General features: G+C 41.6%; 1 protein-coding gene across 4 annotated transcripts in view; it reads right to left on the minus strand.

Moving 5' to 3' along the window:
- Positions 1 to 27,617, minus strand: part of ror1 (receptor tyrosine kinase-like orphan receptor 1) — a 266,618-nt gene that overhangs the window by 34,799 nt on the left and 204,202 nt on the right. For all 4 annotated transcript variants that reach the window (XM_080195621.1, XM_080195623.1, XM_080195620.1 and 1 more), the window contains exons 3-4: positions 23,219 to 23,506; positions 17,235 to 17,271 (exon numbers count right to left, since the gene is read on the minus strand). In XM_080195621.1, coding sequence (XP_080051747.1) covers positions 17,235 to 17,271; positions 23,219 to 23,506 — 325 coding nt within the window. The remainder of the gene's footprint in view (positions 1 to 17,234; positions 17,272 to 23,218; positions 23,507 to 27,617) is intronic.

Raw genomic sequence — 27,617 nt, forward strand, 5'->3', positions numbered from 1 at the left:
AAATACTCTTGCAGCTCGGCCAACATTGTCTACCTGATACGTTGCAGGAGAGGATGTCCCGAAGCATGGTACATTGGGGAGACCATGCAGACGCTACAACAACGGATGAATGAACGTCGCTCGACAATCACCAGGCAAGACTGTTCCCTTCCTGTTGGCGAACACTTCAGTGGTCACGGGCATTCAGCCTCTGACCTTCGGGTGGGCGTTCTCCGGGGCGGCCTTCACGACACACAACAGCGCAGAGTCGCTGAGCGGAGACTGGTGGCCCGGTTCCGCACGCATGGGGACGGTCTCGGCGGGGATCTTGGGTTCGTGTCGCACTATCTGTGGCCCCCGTGACTTGCCTGGGTTTGCAGAACCTCGCTTGCAGTGCTGTCTGGAGACAATACACATCTCTGTAACCTGTGATCAGTGCTCCTTCCACTCACATTGTCAGCCACTTCAGGTCTTGAGCAGCAGGTTAGGTGTAAGGATTCGCATTTTAATCAGTAATCTCTAAACTGTCTGTGCTTTATATGCTCTGTCTGAGGCCAGAACTCTCCATTCACCTGATGAAGAGGCAGTCCCCTCGAAAGCTTGTGAGTATTATCAAATAAATCGGTTGGACTAAAACCTGGTGTTGTCAGACTTTTTACTGTGTTTACACCAGTCCAACGCCGGCATACCCACATCAGAACTCAATTATCAGCATGCTTGTTTTAAACTACACTCTCTCATTTTTAATGTTAAAAAGTGCACAATTTTTTATCATAAAAATTTCAGTGGATGATCCAGTTGATAACTGCATTATAGCTGAAAAGGCTGCTAATTAGGCTGTACTTGGAATATAGTGTTCAATTCTGGTTGCCACACTACCAGAAGGATGCATGGACTTTGGAGAGGGTACAGAAAAGACTTACCAAGATATTGCCTGGTATGGAGGGCACTAAGTATGAGGAAAGGTTGGAGAAACTTGATTTGTTCTCACTGGAATGCTGGAGATTGAGGGGTGATCTGATAGAAGTCTACAAGATTATGTGGGGCATGGATAGAGTGGATAGTCAGAAACCTTTCCCCGGAGTAGAAAAGTCAATTATAGGAGGCATTGATTTAAAATGTGAGGGGCAAGGTTTAAAGGAGATGTAAGAGGCAAGTTTTTTTTGCACAGAAGGTGGTGGGTGCCTGGAACTCACTGCCATGGGAGGTAGTGGAAGCAGATACAATTTTAAAGGGAGGCTCGACAAATACATGAATAGGATGGGAATCGAGGTATATGGTCCATGGAAGAGTAGGGGGGTTTTAGTTCAGATGGGCAGCATGGTCGGTGCAAGATTGGAGGAGCGAATGGCCTGTTCCTGTGCTATAATTTTCTTTTTTCTTTTTTCTAATTATTGTCTTTCCTTCCACTTTTCTCTCTTCAGTTCATGAAAATATTGCCTCTTGATTTGAGTTCCATGGAAACAGGCAGCCATGGAACACTTCAGTCACTGAAGTTAGCCCATAAGCCCGTAAGGCTAGAAAGTAAGACATTCAGTCAGGAATAACCTCATAGCTGAGCCAGCCCCCTGTTCTGCTGCTGGGATAAGCTGGTCCGTCTTTAATTTCTTTGCTTTCACTCAAATGCTGCATAATATCTCATGCTAATATTGCATCTTCCATTTAACTATCTCTTCTTTCAACACTTTACCAGTCATTCTATCTGGTTCTGTGCAAGTGGTTTTGTTGTTTTTTCAAATGCCACTCTTCTTTAATATCTTCCAGTTCTGACAAAGACTCCATACCTGTAACAACTGGTCTGTTTTCTCCACAGAATCAGTCAAACATGCTGGGTATGCAGCAGTCTCTGCTTTTGTTTCAGATTTCCAGCATCTGCACGAATTTGATTTTTAAAGTTTGAGGGACTTCCTAGCCTGTTGGCCTTGTGCATCAGGGGAGGTGATGCATAGGCCTTTTCATGATGCTAAACTTAATAAGCGTCATTGTTTCCCACTGTCTTGATTAGGTTTCACTTCTGGTAGGCTGTGAGCAGACTTCTCCATAGGAAGGAATGGAAAAAGGGAGGGAACAAAGCAGTGCCACCAGGTCAGGAGGTAACAATTGCAACACCTTAGATCAGTGCACCAAGCATCAATCAAATCAGAGACACTGGGTCTGCATGACTCCATTCCACAGCGTGCATCAATTTAGCAGCAAAGCCCTCTGGAGGCCAGTCATTTATTAAAGAACTGCATAATTATGCTGAGAAGTACAGATATTTGATAACACAGGTTCTTTGACAAAACAATAATATTTATATTGCACCTTTAATGTAACAAAAAGTCCAAAAATATTTCTTAGAGTGTGATGTAACAAAATTAGGCTGTGAGCCATATAAGTAGACATTTGGGAAGCTGACCATCAGCTTGGTCAAAGAGGTAGCTTTAAGCAGAAAGAGAGACTGATTGGTGGAGAGGTTTAGATGAACAAGAGGTATATAGGAGGGCTAAGGGGCTGGAGGAGAGAACAGAGATTGGGAGGAATGTGGTAACAGAGACATTTGAAAACAAAGATAAAAGTTTTAAAATTGAAACAATGCTTGAACTGTAGTCAATGTAAGTCATGGAGCACAGGGACAAACAGTCTGAAAATTTAGACATAATGGATTAGTCAATAGAAGTGATGGTGAGATAGACCCAAGGGTTGTCAGCGTGCATGTGAAAATTATTGCTTTGGGTGAGATTATCCATCACTCCCCACAACATGTTTTGCAGCAGTGGAGGAGACCCATCACTGGCTGGTGGTGGGATCTTCTGGTCCTGCCACTGTCAACGAGGTTCCCATTGTTCACATCCTCCACCACAGGGGAACTCGCAGAAGGGGGTCACTGTCAGCATGAACGGAAGGCCCCACCGACAGGACTGGCCAGAAAATCCCATCCTACATTTTTGGATGTAAATACGCAGAGATTCGAGAGTGTGGATTTTTAAATCAACTGAACTCAAATCAAGTTTCTCTGCAAATGTTCACATTGGATTACACCTGTAATAACAGATACTGATTCACAAATTTGGTCTGAACCTTTGGTTATCTCAGATCAAAATGTACAATGAGAGATTGACCCTGTCTCATGTCAGACACACCATCAATTTGCAGTGCACACATGTATGGTCTGACTGAATGGAATCATCAATAGGTGGTGCAAGCCATTAAATCATGCGGGAGCCAAGAAATCAGAATCATGTTTGATTTCTCAGCTCTCACGATCTTACTGGCAAGGGACTTCTGGCATGGTCAGCCTCTCAACTGTTTCCAGCAAGAGGCTCAATAATTCATTTAAATGGCTATTTACCTGTCTTTACCAAGCCCGGGATGCAATCGACCCGTCTCACTTGTCTTTATGGGCTTGCTGGGAGAGGTTTTCTCCGGCAAGGGTAACACCTGCTCCCCATGAACTGGGAATAGTCGTGTTGCCCTTGCCAGTAGAACTGGAGGCCAATAAGATCCCCCTGGCGAGGTTGAGGGCAAGTGGGTGCCCCTTGGGCAGAGCCAGCTTGGCACATATGCACTGCTGGCCTGTGCAATGCCAGCAGGTGGAGCCTATGGAGGTTGGCCAGGCTGGGTGGCCAAATTGGGAGTGAGGGGAGGGAGGGCCCGCTGCGCACTCTGTCTGTAACTAGAGGGAGGGAGGGCACTATTGCTCTGCCTACAATTGGTAATGGGGAGGGAGGGAGGGCCTGCTTCCACTCCGCCTGCAATCAGTATGGAGCGGGAATAGGGGCTTGCTGCTGCCCTGCAAGTGATCGATGGGGGATGCACGATTGGTCTGGGCAGTGAGAGCAATGTTTACGGACAGTGTGGGGCTTGCAATTAGCCGTTGCCCCCTGCGGTAGCTGGGGAGGGGGGGAGTGGGGGTGTGGCTAGATTGAGGCCAGCTGCAACAGCAGAGGCCTGACAGTTCTCTCTCTCTCTCTCTCTCTCTATCAGGTCTCTACTGTTGCAGTTGTGCATGTGTAGCCACAAAGGTCTGCACATGTGCCATAGCTCCCTCTGCTGCTAGATCAAGGTGGCTGGTGAATTAAGCCCCATCCATTGTTTCTAGTAGCTAGAAACAGTCTAGCCCATTTTTTTATGCACTAAATGCATAACATTGGAAGTAAAGACTTGTCCAGAAAGCGGATCTGCAACTTTCCCATTTTCACGCTAGCTGGATACTTAGAGTTTTTCTTGTAAAATCGCCCCTGATATGTCAGTGGCAACCAATTCACTGAATCCCAATTTGACTGGGCAGTACGCTTTTGGCCTTAATATATACTACTTTACTTTGGAGAGTGGACTAGAGTTGCAACCTTTTTTATTGCTGCATATTAAATAAATGAAGAGCATGGAGGCATTTGGATACATCCCAGGTTAAATTCTGAAAACTGTTAATATCATCCATTCAAATAATCCTGAGGCAGGTGTCAGTACTAAGTATAGAAAGCAAGGGTGAGATACTTGAAATACTCATTGGAACAATGCTGTGGATGGGAGACAGGGAAGCAGAGACATGTTAAAATTCATGAAAAGGATCTGGGCTCACAGTGAGCTATCATTCGACGATGCTCAGGGAAAGAGTGAAGTGGCAAGCCTTGCTGAATTACAGAATAAAATCCAGCAATCCTGCTCCTTCCACAGGTGATGTTTAATCTATCCTAACATAGGGGAAAATTAGAATTAATAGTCCCTGAACAACAACGGGTCTTTCAAAATAGAATATATTTGATTTTTTTTCCCCAGTGATAACACTATCCCAGATCTAAAAGCAGGTGGCACAGTGGTTAGCACTGCTGCCTCACAGCGCTGGGGACCCAGGTTCGGCTCCCTGCTTGAGTCACTGTCTGTGCAGAGTCTGCATTTTATCTCTGTGTCTGTGTGTATTTCCTCCAGGTGTTCCAGTTTCTTGCCACAGTCTGAAAGACGTGCTGATTAGATGCATTGGCCATGCTAAATTCTCCCTCAGTGTACCCGAACATACACCAGAGTGGTGACTGGGGGATTTTCACAGTAACTTCATTGCCATGTTACTGTAAGCCTACTTGTGACGAATAAATACACTTCTTTAACTTTTAAAAAGCCCACTGTTCTCAATTATAAGCTTGTTAGTTAGAAATTACCAGAGAATCACCAAGAATAGAGTCCTTTGATGCATAAATTGCACCAATATATTTCAACAAAGCTGTAGCTTGTCTATCATCAGTGAAAAATCCTGAAAAATTTCAGTCAGCCTCCTAAGAATTAGGGTCAAAGATTTCAATTCTTCATAAACTTTGGGTTAGCAGAAGCTCTAATGAATTATATACAGAGCATTAAAAAAAAATCTTAATTCTCTTTTTTAAAGCATGGTGGATTTTACGAAGTTGTTATAACATCCTACCTTCCCATTAACTAACAGATGAACTAACAGGGAATTTCACAGTAACTTCATGGCAGTGTTAATGTAAACCTTACTTGTGACTAATAAATAAACTTTAACTGTTCATGTGGTTTTTAAAAGAAAAATCAAGCTTTGTTTATGAAACTACTATGTGATAAATGTACTCTTCCCAATTTGTAATGCAGTAAGTAGTTATATTTAATATGAGCATTGTATAAAATGAAGAGGGTGTAACCTGAATCCCAAAGACATACATATTCCAAGTCTAACCTATTTTGCAATCCGCCAAATACAATCAGGAACTTGTCCCTTACCGTGGTGCCAAGACTGAACCCACTGCTGATTGAGCAAACAGCTACAAGCTAGAAGCCTGTATACAATTGGCAGAATGCCCTCAATCTGTTATCCTCAACATAAACAGATTCTGAAACTCTCACTCAACGAGGCTGATAGACACAAAGCAGCATGATTCACTGCAAGCCCGACATTAATTTCAACTTCTGGAACCAGACAAAATGCTCTCTCCCTCTCTGCTTCACAAAGAATAAAATTATACAACATGGCGACTCTCTATAACATACTTCAACTAATTTCAAAAGTCTTAAATTATTTATTGATCAACACAAATACAGGACCAAAACTCATGGCAGAAAACACCATTAAGTTTGAAAAGAAATGGATGAAAAAGTTAGATAAACAGTGGAGGTTAAGCTGCGTTAAACTTGAATTTTAAAAGCATGGAGAGGGCAAACCCAAGGGAGATAAACTGCAAAGGAATAGGTTAAAGTACGTGGCAATCCAATGAGTCTTAATTTCAACAGTGATAAGTTTGAATATTAAGTCCTAAAGTTACTGCTTCAGATAAACATGACTGTAAGAAACACAGAAGTTGAAATGTTCCCTTTTACTTTACACCGTCAGTATTCTTAGTGGAAAGTTGGCTTTATTATTGGCACAAAGAAGATTTTCTTCCTTTCTCGTTTGGGCTCAGAACACCAGGGGTTTTCAGTGAAGATCATTCATCACACAGATGTAAAGTTCAAGGGAAATGGATATAAAGCACATAGTATGGCTCCTAAGTCTAATGCTGCAGGCTGATTTGTGAAAGGGAAAAGTTGATATAATGGCTAATTCTATGTCTCTCAAAATAATCCACAAAAAAAACCTCAAGTTCTAGCTGGCACTTCAGTAAAATAAATGACTTGGCTGAAACAGTGACTTTGGATTCTGACCCTTGGTATGGAGCCATCAAGAGTACAAGGTGAGGAATTACAGAAATCAGGCACCATCACAGATGGAGAGCAGTGAACCAGTCGGCAGGATTCTCCTGTAAGCAAAGAGTTCATTTGAAATGAAACCTAAGGCTTATCCTAAATAATTTCATGAGCCAGTACTGTATTTTTAAAATTGTGTTGCAATGACGAGATCACAATGAGGGCAGGAAGGAGGCCAATTTCAGAGAATCAGCTGGAGGCCAACACACTGAATACATTAATCCTGCCAGCATTTTCAAATCAATAAGACTGCAAGATTTTGACATTTCTACAATTAAACAGTACAAATGCTCAACAAATTTACCTTGTTCTTTAGTCTTTCTCTGACCCCTTCCTAAGGCACAGTCTCTTGTTGCTGGGCTCCAGTAGCAAGTTGCTGAAAGGCCTTCCAGTACTTCATTCAAGTGACCATTCTTCATGAGTGAGACAATGCTGACAATAGTGGTGGCATCACAGCTGAGCTCAAACTGCTTCTTCTCAAAACATATCCATGCACACTTTCAACAAGGGTTGTTGACATGTGATCAAGACTGGGAGACTTAGATGAAAGTCACCTCCCTCGTGCTGAGGCCAATTGCAGTGCGCCATTGCAAAAACATTTTTAGTTGTGAAAAGGACAATAGTTTAAATTGATGATATTTCCTTTCCCCCAATTAAGTGTTGCTCTCCTTTTGAATATTCTTCCTCTTTGCTCACTACTATGATGATCAATTTATCAGTGCCTAAGGGCAAGATAAAGGAAAGTAGACCCACACAAGACAAATCTTGCAGCAGTTGCAAAAAACAGAACAACTTTACCTGTTTACTATGAAGGATGCGGGATGGGATCAGTCCTTATTGTAAAGGCCTTTAGAAAAGCAAGCAATTGGCTGAAGTTTGCTTTCAAGACAAATACCTTTGATCACCCATTCACGCAACTGACACATGAACAGTTTTTAAATGAATTTCACCAAGCATTTCAATACAGTAAGATCTTCAACAACTTTCATATCTATAGTTCTAACATATTGTCATGTTTGCATGTATGTGAGAGAAAACTAGTGCTGGAGCTGTCAGAGTGTATGTTACACAGAAGAAAGGCCAGCCAGCAGCAGCAGCCCTGCAAGAAACCTTCATAGCGAGGGGGATTGAATATAAAAGTAGGGAGGTCTTGCTGCAGCTGTATAGGGCATTGGTGAGGCCGCAGCTGGAGTACTGTGTGCAGTTTTGGGCGCCGCACCTGCGCAAGGATATTTTGGCCCTGGAGGGAGTGCAGAGGAGGTTTACTAGGCTGATACCGGAGTTGAGGGGATTGAGCTATGAGGAGAGGCTGAATAAACTAGGCTTGTACTCGTTAGAGTTTAGAAGAATGAGGGGAGATCTCATTGAGACGTATAAGATGATGAATGGGATGGATAGGATAGAGGTGGAGAGACTCTTCCCGCTCAAAAAAGACAGTAGGACTAGGGGGCACAGCCTCAAGATAAAGGGGAGGTGGTTTAGAACGGAGTTGAGGAGGAACTTCTTCACTCAAAGGGTGGTGAATCTCTGGAATTCTCTGCCCGTTGAAGTGGTGGAGGCTGCCTCGCTAAATATTTTTAAGAAGCGGGTTGATGGGTTCTTGATAAGAGAGGGGATTAAGGGTTATGGGGAGAGGGCGGGAAAGTGGAACTGAGCCACAACAGATCAGCCATGATCTTATTGAATGGCGGGGCAGGCTCGAAGGGCTAGATGGCCTACTCCTGCTCCTATTTCTTATGTTCTTATGTTCTTATCTCCCTCTGATTGTTCAAGCAAGCTAAACCAGCAAAGGTCATAGCTGTAAAAGAAAGAGGGAAGCTTCTTCACCAAAGTGCAGAACTCTGGAACTTCAAAATTGACAATCTGCCTGCTGGAGTTAGTGCTATTTGAAGCTCGAGTCGCAATGGTTGCAACACTCAACCATCTACTTCTCATGAATCAAGGGCCGTTCCATATACTTTTTTTTAACCTTCTTACTTTGGACTCGATTCTAATCTGTATGAATGTAAATGCATGTATTTTACCATTTTCTTGCCTTTAGTAGTAAATAATAATAATAAATTCACACTATCTTTAAAAAAGATCAAGAAAGCCTGGTTAAATTGGCTCATTTTAAAACATATTCACAAGGGAGGGGATTGTTTCTAAAGTAATCTTGTTGTGACCAGCAGAGGGGGTTGAATAAAAAAGGGAGCCAGTTCATCCCTCCTCAATTGGGAGGGAACAATTTGGGGATATCCTAGCTAGGCAGTAACAAATTGAGGGATCTCGCGCGAGTTAGTAAGTTTTGGGTACCTCATAACAATAGCCGTAACAATATGCTAGATATAATGTACAGTAGTGGAAGGTAATCAGGTATTTCTCTTTGAGCTCTGTGCATAGAAAAATTATGTATTTTTTTTCCCCTCTTCTGACTGCTCCCATATTTTCCCCTCGTCTCCTGAAGATACCGATCCATTCTGTGATGCAGTTCTCCAGTTTCATAAGCTCTCCACTACCTCTTCAAGTGCACATCTTCAATTCTAAGAATGCACAGTTGATGTTTACCAGGTGCAGAGGGAGAAATCCAGTCTGTTCTTATTATCATCTGCTACACACATTTGGAAGAAAACCACTGCCGTGTCCAAGGTCAGAACCCTGGCACATCACAGCTGACCCTCCCTAGCCTGGCGCAGATCCAGTGAATTGCAGAACCAGAACCATTGCCCTAGCTGAGGTCAGCCAAATCAGCAGATACTGAGATTAAATCTAGAAACTTACAAACATATGAAAATAACAGGCAGGAAAAGACCAATTGGTCCAGAAAGATCTGCCCATACTTGATAATGCCTGCAGCATCATGACTAGACAGTTCATACTCTTCCTTCCACAAAGCCCTACAGCCATAGAGTCATAGACATTTACAGCGTGGAAACTGGCCCTTTGACCCAACTTGTCCATGCCTCCATATAGTTTGTTGGGAAATGTATTACTGGGTAAGCTGTTTTGCATCTTGCATGGTAAAGAAAGCAGGGAGCATAGAATAATTTTGATTTATTTGCGACACAGCAGCTGAGGAACAGAATAGCCTGTGCAAAGTCCTTTTAATATTTGAAAAATCTATCATTGTCTTTGAATTCATTTTATCTGCTTGTGAGGACTGCGCGCTGTCCAAAAAAAAAATCTATTCCAAACAAAAGTCAAAACCCTCCCTTTCAGATCTGCTTTTGACTGTACCAAAGCCATCATCAACTTAGACAGTTGATGAACCTGGGTGCCATTTTTAAAGGCCACCCCAGTGCACAGTGAGCAAACCAATTTCCTCAGGAGAACCTTCCTGGCATCCAGCTGGCACTGCCTTTTGCTACTTCCTGTCAGAGAAGGGTTGACAACCTGGAATTGAAGCTGCCTCCCTGTACCCATCTCCACCACGAAAATCCAGTCTCATGTATCAAAACCAGCTTGATTTCTTGAAATTGACCATCAAGCTAAATACTGACATGAGAGCACACAAAAAAATACTTGCCTTCAGTGAAAACATGTAATTACTTATTTTAACAATTGGGTTTTGCAAGATAGACAAGAAACCTCGTGTGAGATTCTCTGGCCTCCCCTCAGCGCTTTTCTCAGCAGTGGGAGGTGGCATGCTGTTTGCTAACAGCGGGATCCTCTTGTCCTTCCATTGAAGCTGCCCCATGCCGCCAAGAAACCTGCGGCAGGGTATGTGTTACCAGCAGGACCGGAGAACCCTGCTGGCGTGAAAGGCCTGGGAATTCCAACCCGAGTTTCATATTGCAGTCATCCCAAAGTATGACCTGCTGTAAATATATAAAAGATATTTTTATGTATGACCTTCAAAGAATATAATTTGTCTGCATCTCTCTCCACACATGCTGACTCACCTGTTTATTTCCTAATTTTCTAATTTTTTATCAGATTTCCAGCCCTTGAAGTAGTTTGTTTTTCATTTGTGACAAAATATAACTGGTTTTATGCCGAGTTCATTTCACAAGTTGAGAAGGGTCATCCTGATCCGAAATGTTGGCTCCATTCTCTCCCCCCAGATGCTGTCAGACCTGCTGAGATTTTCCAACATCTTCTGTTTTTGTTTTAGATTCCAGCAACTGCAATATTTTGCCTTTATCTGTTGCTTGACTAGTTTGTGGGGCAACTCTCCCAATTTAAGAAAGGGGCACTCTTCAGGGTTGGTGAGTTTGCTGTTGCAGTTTCTGGTACCCAAGTCGATGCCAGGAGGTCCATCCAGTCTCAATCCTTACTGACTTTGTAGCAGTTTAATACAACTGATTAGCTTACTAGACCATTTTGATTGTTATGGATCTACAGGTCAATGTGGGCCAGACTAAATAAGGTTTCCTTTCCTAAATGACATTAGTGAACCAGCTGGGTTTTTATGACAATTGATAATGGTTTCATGGTTATCATCAGACCTTTAATTCCAGATTTTTATTGGACTCGAATTCAAACTTGGCTCGTCACAGTATTACCCAGGGTTTCTGAATTACTAGTTAAGTGACGATACCAGTATGTCATAGCCTCCTCTTAAAGCATGGGCTATCTGCGCATGTGAATAAATCACTTTCCCACTTTGTACAGGCAGCATCACTTGTAAGTTGTGTTGCCGCACATTTCAACAGATACCAGCTCCCAATCCACTTGTTGCCAAATGACACTTGTTCAATGTTCAACCTTAATAGTTAGTATCTGCAGCTATTCAATGCTAAGGGAAGACCATGCCAACTAAATAGAGTTCTGTCTGTCTATTATCTTGTCAGCATTGTGAAATGCAGGGGAACTATAACATTGTCTAGATACACAGTGATGTCCTTTTACAATGTCTCAACCTCAAAATCTCCCCTAATTCAGTGAAATATTGATTTCTACCTCCACCTACAGTATATAAAGACTTCTCAATTTTTTTTCCCCAAAGGAGGAAACGGACAGAACGGATACCATAGATGGATAAAGGGGAAAAACAGGAAAGGTTAATAATTAGAGGCAAAAAAATAGAGAAGGGTTCTGAGAATTTTGAAAACAAGAAGGCAGGTAGCAAAGCAGAGGGAATTGATAAGTATTCCAGAGGCCAGAAGTGTAGTGACTGAATGATTGGTCATCAATGATGCAATGGAGAAGATGAGGGGTAAAGAGAAGTTCAGGGTTAGAAGAGGAGAGACATAAAGCAGGAGACAATCACTAGAGTAGGGTGGGCAATGCTTTGAAAACATTTGAATTCTGAAGTTGTTACACTGGAATATGGGGAGGTAACAGAGCCTCAAATGGACAGAAGGGATGGGAATGTGAAACTTGGTGCAAACAGGGATAAGGATTGTGGTGCTATGAATGAATTGCTTCTTGTAGAAGATTGAGACAAGAAATCAGCTACAGGGTGTTAGAGTAGACGAGACCTGAAGTTACAATTAGGGCATAAACCAGGGACAGGATTTTCCGCAATCCTGTGGCGTGTTTTGTGATGTCAGGGGCAGCCTGCCTTTGGCCAGTGGCAGGTTCTTCCAGTCCTGTCACAGTCAACAGTGTTTCCCATTTTGTGCATTTTCTGCTACTGGAGAACCTGCAGCAGGAGTCACACTTGGCAGGACTGGAAATATCCCACCAGCTGAAATGGTTAGGAAATCCCCCGTAACAGAAGAAAAGAAAGACTGGCATATGTGGGGGATACTGGAGAATTGAAAAAAGCAGGTTTAAGATTGAGAATAGATAGGGGAGGAGAAAGCTGAGCTTGTGGTTGAGCAGAATGTCAAAGGAGTCACACCTATCCTGACTCAGTTTGTGATGCTAACAAGGAAACTTAATAGGAAAGAAGGCAGAGGCTCAAAGGTGCTGACAAGGCTTTGACAAGATGGTCTCAAATTTGCTGACATTTAGCTGGAGGAAGATTGTTATCAAGATGTGAGTGAGCCAGACAGGCAATTTAAGATGTGGCAACTACCTTTGAGTCAAAGAAGAAGGCAGCTAGATAGAGCTGGGTGTTGTCAATACATGTACAAACTAACCAATTGTGGGCAACCATTATTATGTACATCCATGTTCTCTGGTGTTGCATTCTAAACTAAGTCAGAATGCTCACTAATGATGCTTTCCAAGCTCTTTGGCATTAATGGGGGAGGGAACACAAGGGTGGGGTAGAATTCTTGTCAGTGTACAGACAATGTATTAAATAGGAGAAAATTTCTTAAGGCTCTGCGTGCACAGGCATACACATGGCACACATTACATCCACCTACTACTCATTTATTTAAAGATGCTAGGACTTTAATCAGTTTGGTGAGAGATGCAGTAAAAGCCTGCAATGATGTCTGAGTTTATAAAAGCCAATTGCTCTGGATGCAGAAATCTGAAACAGAAACAGAAATTGCTGGAAAATCTCAGCAGGTCTGACAGCCAATGTTTCAAATGTGGGTGACAAGCTCTGACAAAGGGTCATCCAGGCTCAAAACATTAGCTGTATTCTCTCTTCATAGACGCTGTCAGATCTGCTGAGATTTTCCAGCATTTTCTGTTTCATATCTAAGTTTGCGTTGATTCCTGGTGCTATATTTGAGTTTACGCAGTGATGCACTTGGGCAGGTTTCAGTGAGGAAAAGCTAACAGAGCAACATTAGGCTTGACAGTATATCACTGGGATTACTGAAGCATCAGGGCAGGAAGATCCTGGGTTCTGTCCCCAGTCTGAACAGAGTATTTGAACAGTGTTGGAGAGATGGCGGATTTGTTTGGAATAAGTCTCAGAGCACAGGGAGAATGGGAAATTCCTGCTGCTGTTCAATGGCTCCTGCTGGAAAATCCATTTGTGGATGTTATGCTAGCAATCTGACTGTAATTGCTGCTGCTTGGAAGATTTGGGCCATTAACTTTACTCACAGTAACTAGCTGTAAGCCATTGTTCAATAGCACCAAGCTTATTTCACATCTTTTCTATAAACAGGAATATATGAATATATGAATATATGTTTATGATTTTGAAATTCACTTTCATGCTGATGTTTATGCCTGTTGTTACTATTCCATTTACCAGTTCCTGCAGTCTTTCTTTGTGCTTGCTACAGTGCTTTGTCATCTGCAAATCTAACTGATGTTATCATTCACTCCCCTCAACTTTAATGCCAGATTCTGTGTCTTCACATTCTTCTTTAATCATGGCTTCTGCATAGGCATTGAAGAGGACTGGTTACAAACAATGACCTTGTCCTCCTTTTACAATTACATATTGGTTCCGACTCACTGTTGGCTGCTCTCACTATTCCTTTTTGTCCCATGTATGAGTGGTCTATTTCTCCAGTGTCTCTTAGTACTATGAACAGCTATCATAGAAGGAAGAGAAATAGAACAGGCACAAGAATTCAAGCATTTGGGACACTTCATATCTGCAGATGGAAGATGCAACATAGAAATAAGCACATGGATAGCAATGGGGAAGGTCATTTTTGGTACAAAGAGATGGTTACTAACCAGAAAGTTGAATAAACAACAATCAGGAAGCAACTTACAGAGAGCTTGACTTAGAGTGGTGTTTGTCTGGATGTGAGTGTTGGGTCTTACAGAAAGAGGAGTGCAATTCTGAGAGTCTGGAGGAGAATGGAAAGGGTCTGTTGGCCAGAAACAGTAACAAATGATCAGGCACTGTGGAGAGTGAGTGAGCAAGGAAATATGCTGACTGCAATTAGGAACAGGCTGAGACTGTGGGTAGGGCACATCCTAAGAGGTAACAGACTTATATGGGACGTTATGGGGCTAAGCTTTCAAGGAAAAAAAAAGAAGAGAATATCAAAGCTGGATGAATTGAAAGTTGAAGGAAATTATTGACAAAGGAAAAGACTGGCGACATCACAAAGAGATATGGAAAGCCTTAAGGTAGATCACACATGGTGATGGTGATGATAAAGAGGAATCTGTGGAAATAATATGGTTATAATCCAAGACAGAAACAATAATCTGAGGCAGGATAAATTATTTGGGACAATATGAATTTGTAAATGACAGCTAGCACAAACTAGTTAAAGGTAATATTTGATTGAGTTATTTAATGAACTGAGAAGGTTAATGAATGTTAATAGAGGTTAATGATGTTTTGTATAAGGACGCTCAAAAAGCATTTGATGGAATGTCACATGATATATTTGTTAGTGAAACTGAAGCTCTTGGAATTGAAGCTAGAGGTAGGAAGAATGAGGAGGAGAAATAAATCTTATGTCTCAATTTTGAAGGGGCTTAGGAAATAGACATCTGGTAGTGCACATATCTTTGAATGTGTTAAATCAAAAAAGAAGGCTGGTAAATAAGCATACACAATCACTGTAAAGCCAAAAGTAAGGAAATTTGGCTAAATCTTTATAAATTACTGCTACTGCTTTGGCACAGCTGGACTATTCTGGGCACCACACTTTAGGAAGGATGTCAAAACCTTAGAGAATGCAGAGGAGATTAACTCAAATGGCACAAAAAAACGGGGGACTTCAGTTACATGGAAAGCTGGGGTTGTTCTCTTTAGAGCTGAGAAGATGAGGAGTCGATTTGATCAACATATTCAAAATCTTGGAAGGGTTTTGACAGAATAGATGGGGAGAAACTGTTTCCAGTGGCTGAAGCTTTGGTTACCAGAAGGAGATTTAAGGGAATTAGCCAAAGTACCAAAGTTATGGTGAGGAGAATTTCTCTGTGCACTGAGGTGTTAGGAATGCACTGTTTGAAAGGATAATGAAAGCACAATCAAAAACAGCTTTCCAAAAAGAACTGGATGAATAATTGAAGGGGAAATATTTATAAGGCTATGGGGAAAGAGAAGAGAAATGGGATATAAGCTTGTCATGTGAACTGGTCAATAGCTAAATATGATGTGTAACACTGTACCACACAAGTCAAAAGTCTCAGTTTAGACCCTTGGCTTGCACTGAAGCAGCAGTATGGATATTACAAAAAGAAACTCAGCATGCCAGGTGAGGCAACCCACTCATTTAGGTAACAAAATACTGAAGATATTAATTGTAGTCATATGGTGGACATTAATTGGGAATCCATCTCTACTCATTTTGATAGTGCTGACATTAAGGACATGGGCTAGAGCTCTATCACCTCGCCCGCCACAGGAATCGGAGCAGGCGAGGGTCTGACAACAGAAATCTCTGTTGACTCGGGTGGGAATTTCTGGTCTCGCCTAAGTGAGGCTGTAAAATCTCACCCAAGCTGGCAAAGCTTTTCACCTTGCACTCATCAGGACAGACTGTTCTGATGAGTGGAAGATGAAAGTCTCCAACAGCGTGACTTTTTTCCAGCAATACTCAGTTCTGTACTACCAAATGGCTATTCATTAAGACAAAAGAGCAGACTGAGAGAGAGGTTGTTGGGTTGAAGTTACATGATATGCAATATATTTGCCTTTGTAAATAAAAGTTTATAAGTACATGTAGGCTAAATTCCAGCATTTTATCCTTCATCGCCTGGCTATCCGAGTTCTAATATGCTGAACATCAAGCGCTGTCAAGCTGCTTGTCTGATGTCTTGTCCCGGATGAGCCACAATATCTTCCAATTAAACATTAAGAAGACTGAACCATCATCTTGAGCCTGCCTTACTGCTGAAGCTTTCAGCCATGCTTTATCTTCAGACTCTAGCTGGCATCTCATCTTCCACTTTTCATATACCTGAGTTTATCCAGAACCCTGCTAATGGTATCCTAGCTGACATCTTGCCCTCTTCACCCATCACTTGTGTTCACTGGCAGCTAGTTTCCAATGCCTTTATTTTAATATTTCTCACCCTCATCTTCGAAAACTGTCTACTCCCTATATCTGTAACATCCTCCAGCTCCTCAACCCTCTCAAGGCTTGACCTCTTGTGCATAACCCGCTTCCTTCACTCCACCACTGTCAGATTCACCTTCAGCATCAAGGCAATTCCCTTTATGAACTTTTCTGTGTCTGTCTCCTTCTTTAAGATACTTCTGACAACTTACCACTTTGATCATGTTTTTAATCACCTGTCTTAATATCGACTTCTTCAGCTTGAAGTCGATTTGAGTCTGATTATGCTTCTGTGAAGCATCTTGGGATGTTTTACTGTTCTGCTAACCTTCACAATCAGACAAGTCATTAACACTGACTACAAACCCACATGAATACTGGCAGACTGATAGAATTATCACTTGAATGATGATGAGAGAACATTGAAGGAGCAGGAAAGGGAATAAATTAAGCTGCCAGGCAAACAGGCTGAACACATGTACAAGCAGTAGAGATAAAAACACATACTTCGTTGTATAACTGTTTTTTTTTGGATTGTGAGATTCAGAAGTCAATAAGGAACATTTTTTGGATTTCACTGTCTGGGCTCATTAGTGAGGTTACACCTTTGATTTCATGACAAACGTGAACGTCACAGAAGTGGTTATAAAGCACTATTCAAATAATTGTATGTGCAATTCAAAAGTTCCTTAAAAATCTTTCATCCAAGTTATGACGAACCTATGTAATTATCTGTTGTGCCTTTCAGGAACTGATCCCTTCTCCCGTGAAGCAGAATGATGTAATAAACATTAGCTGTGGAACAGATAACAGTACAGAGAAAAATATACTCACTGTGTTGCCTTTCCTGAATTTGGAGTTGGTGGGGGACCTATAAGTGGGAAAAAATATAGAATGTTAATATTCTTGAGTTAAGGCATTGTTCCTTGCCCTCCATTTGTGTACAATGCTGCCATTTTTAGATATCTGGTGTCTCTTGCTTTGATTTATGCCCAAGAACAGAAAATTAAAGTTTAGCAGAAAGGATGCCATTTATTTATGACAGATGTTTGATGTTTCACTGCCCAATGGATGAATAAGTAAATGTATTACATAATGAGGAACTGAGTCACAAAGAGATTCCAGGTTTAATCACTGGTCTGTGTTGAGTTAATGGATCTGAGTTTGATAGCAGGGTTTTTAAAATTAGGTTCAGAATGCTAGGCCAAGGGGGATGGAAGACATCAAAAGCAGAAGATGCTGGAAAGTCTCAGCAGGTTTGACAACCTCTGTGGAGACAGAATTACTTTATTCCCCACTGTCAGACCTGCTGAGACTTTCTAGCATCTTCTGCTTTTGTTTTGGATTCCAGCATCCACAGTATATTGCTTTTATCTTCGGATGGAAGACAAAATTTAGAGAGACTTTCTGCTGAGCAGCAGTACATCCTACGAGAATGTGCGTAAATATTGGCTGTTAATCAGGTCGGATTTGATGGCATTGCTCCTTCACTTGTGAGTTTGAACAGTTTTGTTGATGCTTACTCTCTGTTTCCATAAAAATAATGATAAGATACAGAGGTAAGGTACCACCCGTGCAACCTGATCCCAGCATAAGTCAATGCCTTAGGGACGGAGAGGGGAAAATGGAGAAATGCAAGAATAAAGTAATTAGAAATGTAAAAGGGAATCAACTCATGGTAGTCTCACTGATCTGAGCTGTTAAATCTTCACTAGGCTTTTGTTGTGCAACTCCATGTACAACTATCATTTTAAAGTTCATTAGTGTCACATGTAGGCTGACATTAACATTGCAATGAAGTTACTGTGAAAATCCCCTAGTCACCACACTCCAGCACCAGTTCAGGTACACTGAGGGAGAATTTAGCATTGCAAATGCAACTAATCAGCATGTCTTTTTGGAAGGTAACAGTAGCACCTGAGGAAACCCATGCAGACACTGGGAGAATGTGCAGATTCTGCACAGACAGTTACCCAAATGGGAATTGAACCAGCGTCCCTGGCACTATGAGGCAGCAGTACTAACCATTGTGCTACCCCCTGCCCACTGTGTCACCGTGCTGCCCTGAAAACTGAGCAGGGTCTATAATCATGTTGAGTGGGTAAATCCAGTCAAGTACACCAGATATAAAATTAGAGGACACGACATAGTGGGCTGGGATGGTCAAAGGATATTAATTGGAGGTGACTGGAATCAGCTACTTTATTCTATTCAGAGGTTGACTTTGGATTGTTACAATGATATGGTCACATAGGCAAGGATCAGGTCTTAAAAACAGTACATTTTAATTGTGCCATTAAGATGGATGTCATTTTTAATCACTTCTTCTTCTTCCTACACTTGGCCTGCACTTGAAACATGTCCTGCCAATATTCCCATAGCATTCCGTCAGGAAATACCATCCAGGGATGAATCTGCCCAGTGATATTCCCAACTGCTTCCTTGGAGATGTTATCATCACAATTTGGCACCTCCCTGCTCTAAGTGTCTCTGGCTGGGATGCACTAATGCTCAATGCCATTAGTACACTCCCAATATCTCATTTTAATGTTACGTGCAAAAATACAATACAGAATCATAGAATTCCTACTGTGAAGGAGGAGGCCATTCAGCCCATCAAACCTGCACCGTCAATAATCTCCCCAGGCCTTAATCCTACAACTCACATATTTACCCTCCTAATCCCCCTGACAGTAAGGGGCAATTTAGCATGGCCAATCAACCTAACCCGTCCATCTTTGAACTGTGGAGGAAACCGAAGCATCACACAGATGCAGGGAGAAAGTGCAAACTCCACACAGACTGACTTCCGAGGCCAGAATTGAACACTGGTCCCTGAAATTGTGAGGCAGCAGCACTAACCACTGTGCAACTGTGCTGAATGACATTCTTTTGTTCAATCCAAAACATGTCATACTGTACTTGTCATTTTATTGGTGGATGTGGGTGAGGGAGAGGAGAGTGTAAAGGAGGGATGTTTATTGTTGGGGATGGACTCATTTCCATTTTGAGTACACAGTGACCACTGATAACTTCTAATTGCACACAGATTTATTCTGCACATATTTACCAATGAATTAGGGGCATTTTGAGCTGAACACCAAAAGTCCTAGATTGATTCTATGCAAACTCAAGGCCAGGGGATAAACATCTTGTATTATGAAAGCATCATTAACCTATTAAAATGCCCTACTGTCCTTCACAGCAGTGTTATAAAACAAAATACTGAGCCACATAATTAGGTCAGATGACCAAAAGGCTTTGCCAAAGAGGTAGGTTGAGGAAAGAGAGGGGGAAAGGTTTACAAAGGTCACTCCAGAGCCAAGGGCTTAGACAGCTGGAGGCAGAGCCACGAATAATGGAGTGATTAAAATCAAGGATGCTCAAAAGGTCATTATTAGTTCACTGAACATTTCCTGGCAGATTATAGGACAGAAGGCGATTGCAAATATGGAGAGGGGAGACCACAGAGAAATTTGAAACTCAGGATGAAAAATTTTAAAACCAAGATGTTGGTTAACCAGGAGCCAACGTAGGTCAGTGAGCACAACAGTAATAGGTGAACTGGACTTGGACTGAGTTAGGATATGAGCAGTGTGCTGGCACAGTGGATAAGATGCTCTTTTGAAGAATCGGTGCAGACTCAATGGGCTGAAGGGCCTCTTAGCACTGAAGGGTTTTTTTGGAGTCTAGCGATTCTATGGATAGTGGGTTTTGAATGACTTCAAGTTTACAGAGGGTAGAATATGAGTAACCAGTCAGGAGTACATTGGAATAGTCAAGACTGGGTGTAATGCAAGCATGAATGAGGGTTTCAGCAGCAGATGAATCAAAGCAGGAGAAAAGTTGGGCAATGTTACAAAAGTGGACACAGGCAACCTTAGTGATGGCATAAAAATGTGGCTGGAAACTCATCCCTGTTATATGGAGCAGCTGAGGAATGGTTGTTGAGACATAGGTATGTGAGACCAATACTGGTTCATTAGATATAACTGAACTATTTGCAGATATACATGACTGGGTATTAAAGTTAGCAACATTCTCCCCCTTTGCTGTTGGTTATGTGTCTCTTACATTATTATTATGTAAGTGTTATTTACACAGTCCTCCACATTTACCTTCAGAGCCCTAATATTATAATCTCAGTGTTAAATATGGCACAAGGCTGCAAAGAGCCTGGTTTAGTTTCAGACATTTGTCAGGGTGAGGGAAGGAGTTGGTAGCAAGGGAACAAAATGAAGGGATGGAAACAATGCTTTGACTTTTCCCAGTGATTAAATGGAAGAAGCTTCTGCTCATGTGATACAGAATGTTGATAAGTAGTCTAATAATTTAGGAACAATGGAGACGTCAAGAGAGGCAGTGGTGAGGTACAGCAGGAGAGAGGATCAATTGTGTATGATTTTCATTCCCTGATCATGGAAAGTGTCAAATCCCCACATGCCCCCTTCCCACACAGCAGCAGATGCGATTGGAAATGCAGTAACTGATGGACTGCAGATGTGGCCTCACATTGCACTATACTACATTGATGCCTGCACCTTGATCTGATCAAAGTGAGGAACTTCCAATGGGGAGACGCATTTGGGTCCCATTTCCTCTATTTCTTTCTTTCCGGCTTAGCCTTTGAAAATAAAATAAGACAAAGATTTCTGTTCTTCCCTCTTGAAAATACTTCAGCCAAGTGTGCATTCTTCACATGTAAAGCAGTACAGAGAGTGTTGGTAAGCTACTCAACAATTTAACATGGCAGTCAAACTCAATCCTGTCCTTACCCAGCATACAATTTGCAGCATATATTGTAATCAGGAACGACAACTCTGTCTGGAGTTTCTCTCCTCTTTCTAACATTGAGTTTTCCATTACCTTGTCAGATCAGCCAAATCAGCACAGACCAAAGATAAAAATGAAAACCTCACTAGTTCAATCTCATAATCAGTGATTGAGCTATTAGGGCGCGGTTAGTTTAACTGCTTTAAATGTTGTGGTATCGAAAATACAATGTAGTTACTGTGACAATAAGAGAGAGCTACAAGTTTACTCACTGCATTAGTATCAATACACTATGGGTAAAAATAAACTTAAACAAACACCCTTTAATTCCTTTGAGAATTTACTTACATGATGCTGTAAATTCATCACCCTAACTGATTTCACATTAGAACCACTTGTACTTCATCTTTGCTCAAAATTACCTAGCTAATCATCACCCAAGGCGTGACTTTTCGATCCTGCAGAGTCAGACCATTTCACGGCTCTGGTTTGTTGGGATTTTCAATCCAAAGGGGTGAGGAGGGTCCAGGGAGGATCTGCCTTAGTGCACCAGCACTTTGTCAAAGATTAAAAGAAAACATTAAGACAGCCCTCATACCCCTCCACACACTTGCGTGCCCCAGCTACGCCAACCCATGTCATCTTATGCCTTCTACTCACCTCCTATGATCTCTCATACCCTCCATGCCAACTTAGTGCCAACACCTGCTTCCACTCACCACTCTTTGCTTTTACACTATTATGCCAACTCATAAAATATCCACCATGGGCAGACCTCAGGAGCCAGGCTGAGATTAAATAAAACAAAGTTTTAAGTGCCATGGCAGCTTGACAGTTCCACTTGACACTTTTGACAGTTCCTTGTGACAGCTCTCATTACAGTTCCAATGAATTTATGCACATTTTACACACATTCCTGTCCACTTTTAACAATCCTAAAGGGCATTTTACCTCTCCCAAAGGGCAGCTTCTTTCTCCCAAAGGTGTCCCAGGACAATATCCACAGATCTATCTTATCTCTCTAAAAAGGTGCTGAACCCCTCCAAAGGATTCTGCTCAGGTTAGATCTGCTCCTGGCAGGTTCACAAAATCTATATGCGCAAATCCTGACCCAGCTCCATTCCTGCACCCATAAAAATGTAAGTGCTGTGTCCTGGGGTGGGACTTCGCTATTTTGGCTTCTTCCATCATTTTTGCAATGATGGCAAAGATTCTCTGTCATTGTGAAAATTCAAGCCCAAGTTATTAATTGCTCTACTCAGCATTTTCCACAACCAACTTACTAGAAACATTTTGCATAGCTGGAACCTTTCGGAATCCTGATGACAATATCCAAGAATCAGTATAATAATGTTACTTATACCTTGGACACCTGCCTGCCACATTGATGGTCCAGTTGCAAAGGCCTTTTTAGTTTTAACTTTGAAGAGGTTATTCAGCACCTCCTTCTGGGGCATCCTGCTGCCGCTTCTTCGATGTTGGAGGGCTTCCCATTGGCCCATTAGTTTTAAGAGACCACCCACTATCTTTAATGGAGAGCAAGCTAATTAATCAATTCTGGGAAAACCACCTGTGTGCCAGTTTCCCAGACCGCAGGCTTCCGATATTCATTTCAGCTTAACGGCAGACATCAGAAACCTGCTTAAAAATCTTGCTGAAGCAGTTCTGACCTTGGCGTCTCACACAGTCTGAATTGTCTGGGAGCTGATGAAGCATTGCTCAAATATCTGTTTTTACTTCTTGGCTTCTAATTGTGTATAGCTGGTGTTCATCTTAAATTTTCCCATGGCAGAAACTAGGTGCACTGATATATACAGTGAGCAAATTGTAGATGTGCAGGAGACACTGTCAACCATTTACACAACTCCTTCAGCGAGTTGGAGGAAAATTAGCCCTACAACTGACAGCAAATTGGGGGGGAACATGGACATCAGTTTGAGTGTTGACCTTTTGACACCGCAACACCAATATAAAACTGTCTTAAGAGTTGGAGCCGCCTGCTTTAATTTCTCAAAAACCATGGAACATTTCAAAGTAGATCTTACCAAATTTTACAAAAAGCACACCCGTGGTTGAGACAGTTTTTTGTCCATTTGTAGCTACGCACTGGAAATAACCCGTGTCTGTGGTATCAAGGTTTCGAATTCGGAGACGAGAGCCATAGTTAGTCAGTCGGTAGGATATTCTCCGTGGTTCTTGGACAACTGGTGCGTCATTCTTCAGCCACCGTATTGTAGGGGCTGGGTTGCCAGACACTTTACAGTATAGCTCTGCAGTCTGGCCAAGTGAGGTTGTGATATTATTCATTGGCTCATCTAGGATTAGATAATAATCTGAAAAAGAGTTGTACAAAAACATATTCATTTGCAAGTCAGCAAAACAGTTCAATAAACATGGAAAAAAAGTAAAATACATTCAGCAACAAGAAAAGCCAAGCACCAGTGAGATTATCAGTGAGTAACTCCATCACAAAGTTTGGTAGTGAGCTATACAAATTACAAATGTTTCAGCTTGCATCCACTAATTCTGTATTGAATGAGTTGATTCAGTGTCAGCTGACTAGAGAGAACAGTAAAAGATATCAGTCAGATCTCCCACCCTTTCACAGCTTGGCTCGAGGTAGCATTTTCACTTTTGATTCTGGTTAAGGTTTCAAGCTCCACTCCATGATTGGAGAGCATAATCTAAGATGACATTTCAAAGCATTACTAAAGGAGTGCTGCATTGTTGGAGATGCTGTCTTTTTTGGCTGACACATGTAACTGACGTGATTCTTATGGCAATGTTCAAACAGGAGCAAGAAAATCTCCCCTTATGTTCAACAATATTTATCCCTCATTGATAAACATCAATAAAAGAGTTTTTGGGAAAAATAGTTCATTTATCTCATTGCTGTTTGAGGGACCTTGCTGTTTTCAAATGAGCATCGCATTTCCTTATGCAACAAAATGATTCCTTCAAAATTACTTAATGGGCTATGAAGCTCTTTGTACATCCTGAGGACATGAAAGCGCTTGGAATTCTTTCTTTCTGTTTGTTGCACTGACTCCTCTGGGAAAATGCACTTGTATAGATGTCAGCTGAGGAAAGGATTAGGCTGGGTTGTAACAGTATTTAATAAGTAGTATTAAATATGGCATGTGTTTTGCTCTGTGGTCAAACAGGGGATGAATAAATTCTTTGCTCATGAAGAATGGGCACCCAGTGACGTAGCCTGGAGAATGGTCTGCATCATCTCCCCATGTCTGCGAATATTTCCTCTGGTGCTCCGGTTTCCTTCCACACTCCGAAAGATGTGTTGGTTAGGTGCATTAGCCATGCTAAATTCTCCCCCAGTGTACCCAAACAGGCGCTGGATTGTGGCAACTAGGGGATTTTCACAGTAATATATAAGCCTTCTTGTGACACTAATAAACAAACTTTAAACTTAGGTAATCAAAATTGTCAAGAGTTCCTGAAATGACCCCATCATAAGCTGGTACCTTCAGTGAAAAGGGAAACAAGAAGAACACAATGGAGAAAATAAAATTACTTTTTTTTAAAAAAAAGGCAACTAATTTGCAAGGAATGTAATCACGAAATCTTGATATCCATAGAAAGAAATTTCTTGGATTTGAAACATTTGACTCCTGTCTTAACATGCCCTTGTTTACAAACTTTCCCATCTCAGACCATTCAACCTGAGCTGCTTAGTTGTAATGTTGTAAAACACAGAGCAAAAGAAAGGTAAATCTTCAAATCCCTTTAAAGTTCTTTATTCCCTCCCTCTATCACAAAACATATTTGTCTGCCAACTTTTCTAAAACCATCATTTTTGAAACCTTGCAGCTAGTAGACTCTTGGCAATGTTAACTGCTGATTACTTCGGAAATTCCGAACACTTTGTTACTTTCTTTCAAAATGAGACACACCACTGGTCGTTCAGCATGGGAGCTACCGCGTTCCAGATTCCACAGGCAAATCCAACAGAGTCATTCTACGGTAATGAATCATCAGGGCAGCCTGAAGGTACAGCACATGCGAGGGGATTGGCAGGCTTATGGGAGTAAATTAAAATTTCAAAACCCCTCATAAACATGAGTCTTACAAATAATACAGACTGTCTGAGTTTTAATAGCACTGATTGTATATTAATAAAACTCAGTATTCAATGAGGCATATAACCACCCACCATTCTCTTGAAGTTAAATCTTATGCTTTACTTAAATTGCAGAGTTGCTTCCAGCACAGCTAAAAAAGCACTGCTGCATTTAAGATCCAGTCTACTGCTCAATGCCTGTCCATCATACTCTCCCCGGTTGTTGGGAACAGATCACCGAGTCAAACGTCACATCATTAACCCATTTGGTCAGGTTCAACCAGCAACACCCGAAAGGTCACCAACAACTAAGTTAATGTCCCTATGATGCATGCCACTGTTCTTTATACGGGTCTTAGCGCCTCCAGAGATCATAATACCACCTCCAAGCTCTGCAGCAATGTCACACAAACTCAAAATATTAATTGTTTCTTTCTCCATACAAAGCAGTTCCTGCTTTTTACTACCAACATCTGGGTGGTAGTGATTCCAAGTAGTTATAATATAACCAATACCAAAATCCTGGCCAACATTTATCCCTCAAACAGTAGCTTCTGGACTATAGAACACCTGGACATTTATCCTGTTGCTCTCTGTGGATCATTCCCTTTTTTTTCCAAATACTGTCACGGGATCTTTTATGTCCACCCAAGAAGGCTAATAAGGCTTTGGTTTAACATCTTATCTGAAGTATCTCCAACAGTGTAGCACTCCCTCAAAACTACACTGAAGTGTCTGCCTAGATTATGTGTTCAGGTTTCTGGAGCGATATCTGAACTCACAACCCTCTGACTCAGAGATGAGTTGACTATTGCTGAGTCACAGCAGGGTGATAAATCTGAAAATATTGTACAGATTAGGTAGCCCTTTATGGTCCTTTGGCATTCAACTCTTGCCTCGGACTTCCACATGCCTGTTTCTCAATATCTTCAGGATAGTTCCTGATTACAAAGAATGCAACTCAAAAGCTCTCTAACCATAGTTGCCATCTCTTTCCAATATCAGACAGTTGATTCGCCAACATATGGAACATTCAGTAATTTATGACATTTCAGCATCAAAATGAAAGATAGTTCCTGCCATAGTGGACAGAGATTCTTTATACTGTACAACTGTAAGTTTAATTAAATTCAATTGGAAATTCTGTTCCCACCATGTGCCAACACCCCCCCTTTCCCCTTGTTACTTTCTGTTAAGAATTAACCCCAGAACAACCATTCTTTGTTTTATTGCTCAAAGAAATCTTTTACACCCTCCGTAGCAACTTTATGCAGAACGTAAGCTAATTTCTCTGCTTGGTTTATGTTGGCAGGCAAGTGCCTGACTCTCCTCACTTCAGACTTATCTCAGACTCAGCAGGGACTCTAGGCTTTTACATTTATGTAATTTAGAAAAAATTACTTCATAGATCTTAGACACCCCAGGAAATTCTATTTCCTTCTGTCACACATTTTTCTCCAACAATTTGCCCTCATGGAGGCAGGGTCATTCAGAGATACAGTTCCATATGTGTTACTTCTGGACTTCAACTAAGCAGCTGTCATTTCTGTCTGCTGGATGGTGAATGCTATTAGATCGCTGGATGATAGGGGATATCACAGAGAAAAATAAATTGCACTCATTTAGCATCTTTTCACAATCTCAGTGTTTCAAACAGCTTTAAAACTAATGACATAGTGTTAAAGTGTAGGAAACACAGCAGCAAATTTTGATTTGATTTATTATTGTCACATCTATGAGTATATAGTGAAAAGTATTATTTCTTGTGCGCTATACAGACAAAGCATACCCTTCATAGAGTAAATAGGGGAGAAGGAAAGGAAAGGGTGCAGAATGTAGTGATACAGTCATGGCTAGGGTGTAGAGGAAGATCAGCTTAATACATGGTAGATCCATTCAAAGGTCTGATGGCAGCAGGGAAGAGTCAGTTGGTACATATCCTCAGACCTTTGTATCTTTTTACAGGAAGGACTGCAATGAAATAAATGGTGAGATATTCTGGGTTGAATTTTCAATCTCTGGAAGAAATGGACCTGGAGCAGGCAAGGCCATAAATCCCCGTCACTAGCTGGCCTGCCTGTATGCTGCATGTTCCCTGTTCCCACCTTTGGACCATGTTGGAATATGCTGGTTTGGGGACAGTGACAGATGAGCCTTACCATAGCTCTAATTGCCTACAACTTTGCTCCCCTCCAAGCAGTAGGCCAGTGCTCCAGCATCATTGGAAACCAAGAAGCCCACATCCCTTTCATTCCCCACAGCTGATATTCTGAGATGGCCATACCTGGGGCCCCAAGTCACATTGTGGTGAAGCTCCACCTCCAAATTGTCCACCTGACAACTGTGGCCAGTACAAACTTCATCTT

This window comes from Carcharhinus amblyrhynchos, chromosome 9 (assembly GCF_965287045.1).
Source record: "Carcharhinus amblyrhynchos chromosome 9, sCarAmb.v2.hapA, whole genome shotgun sequence".
Taxonomy (NCBI): domain Eukaryota; kingdom Metazoa; phylum Chordata; class Chondrichthyes; order Carcharhiniformes; family Carcharhinidae; genus Carcharhinus; species Carcharhinus amblyrhynchos.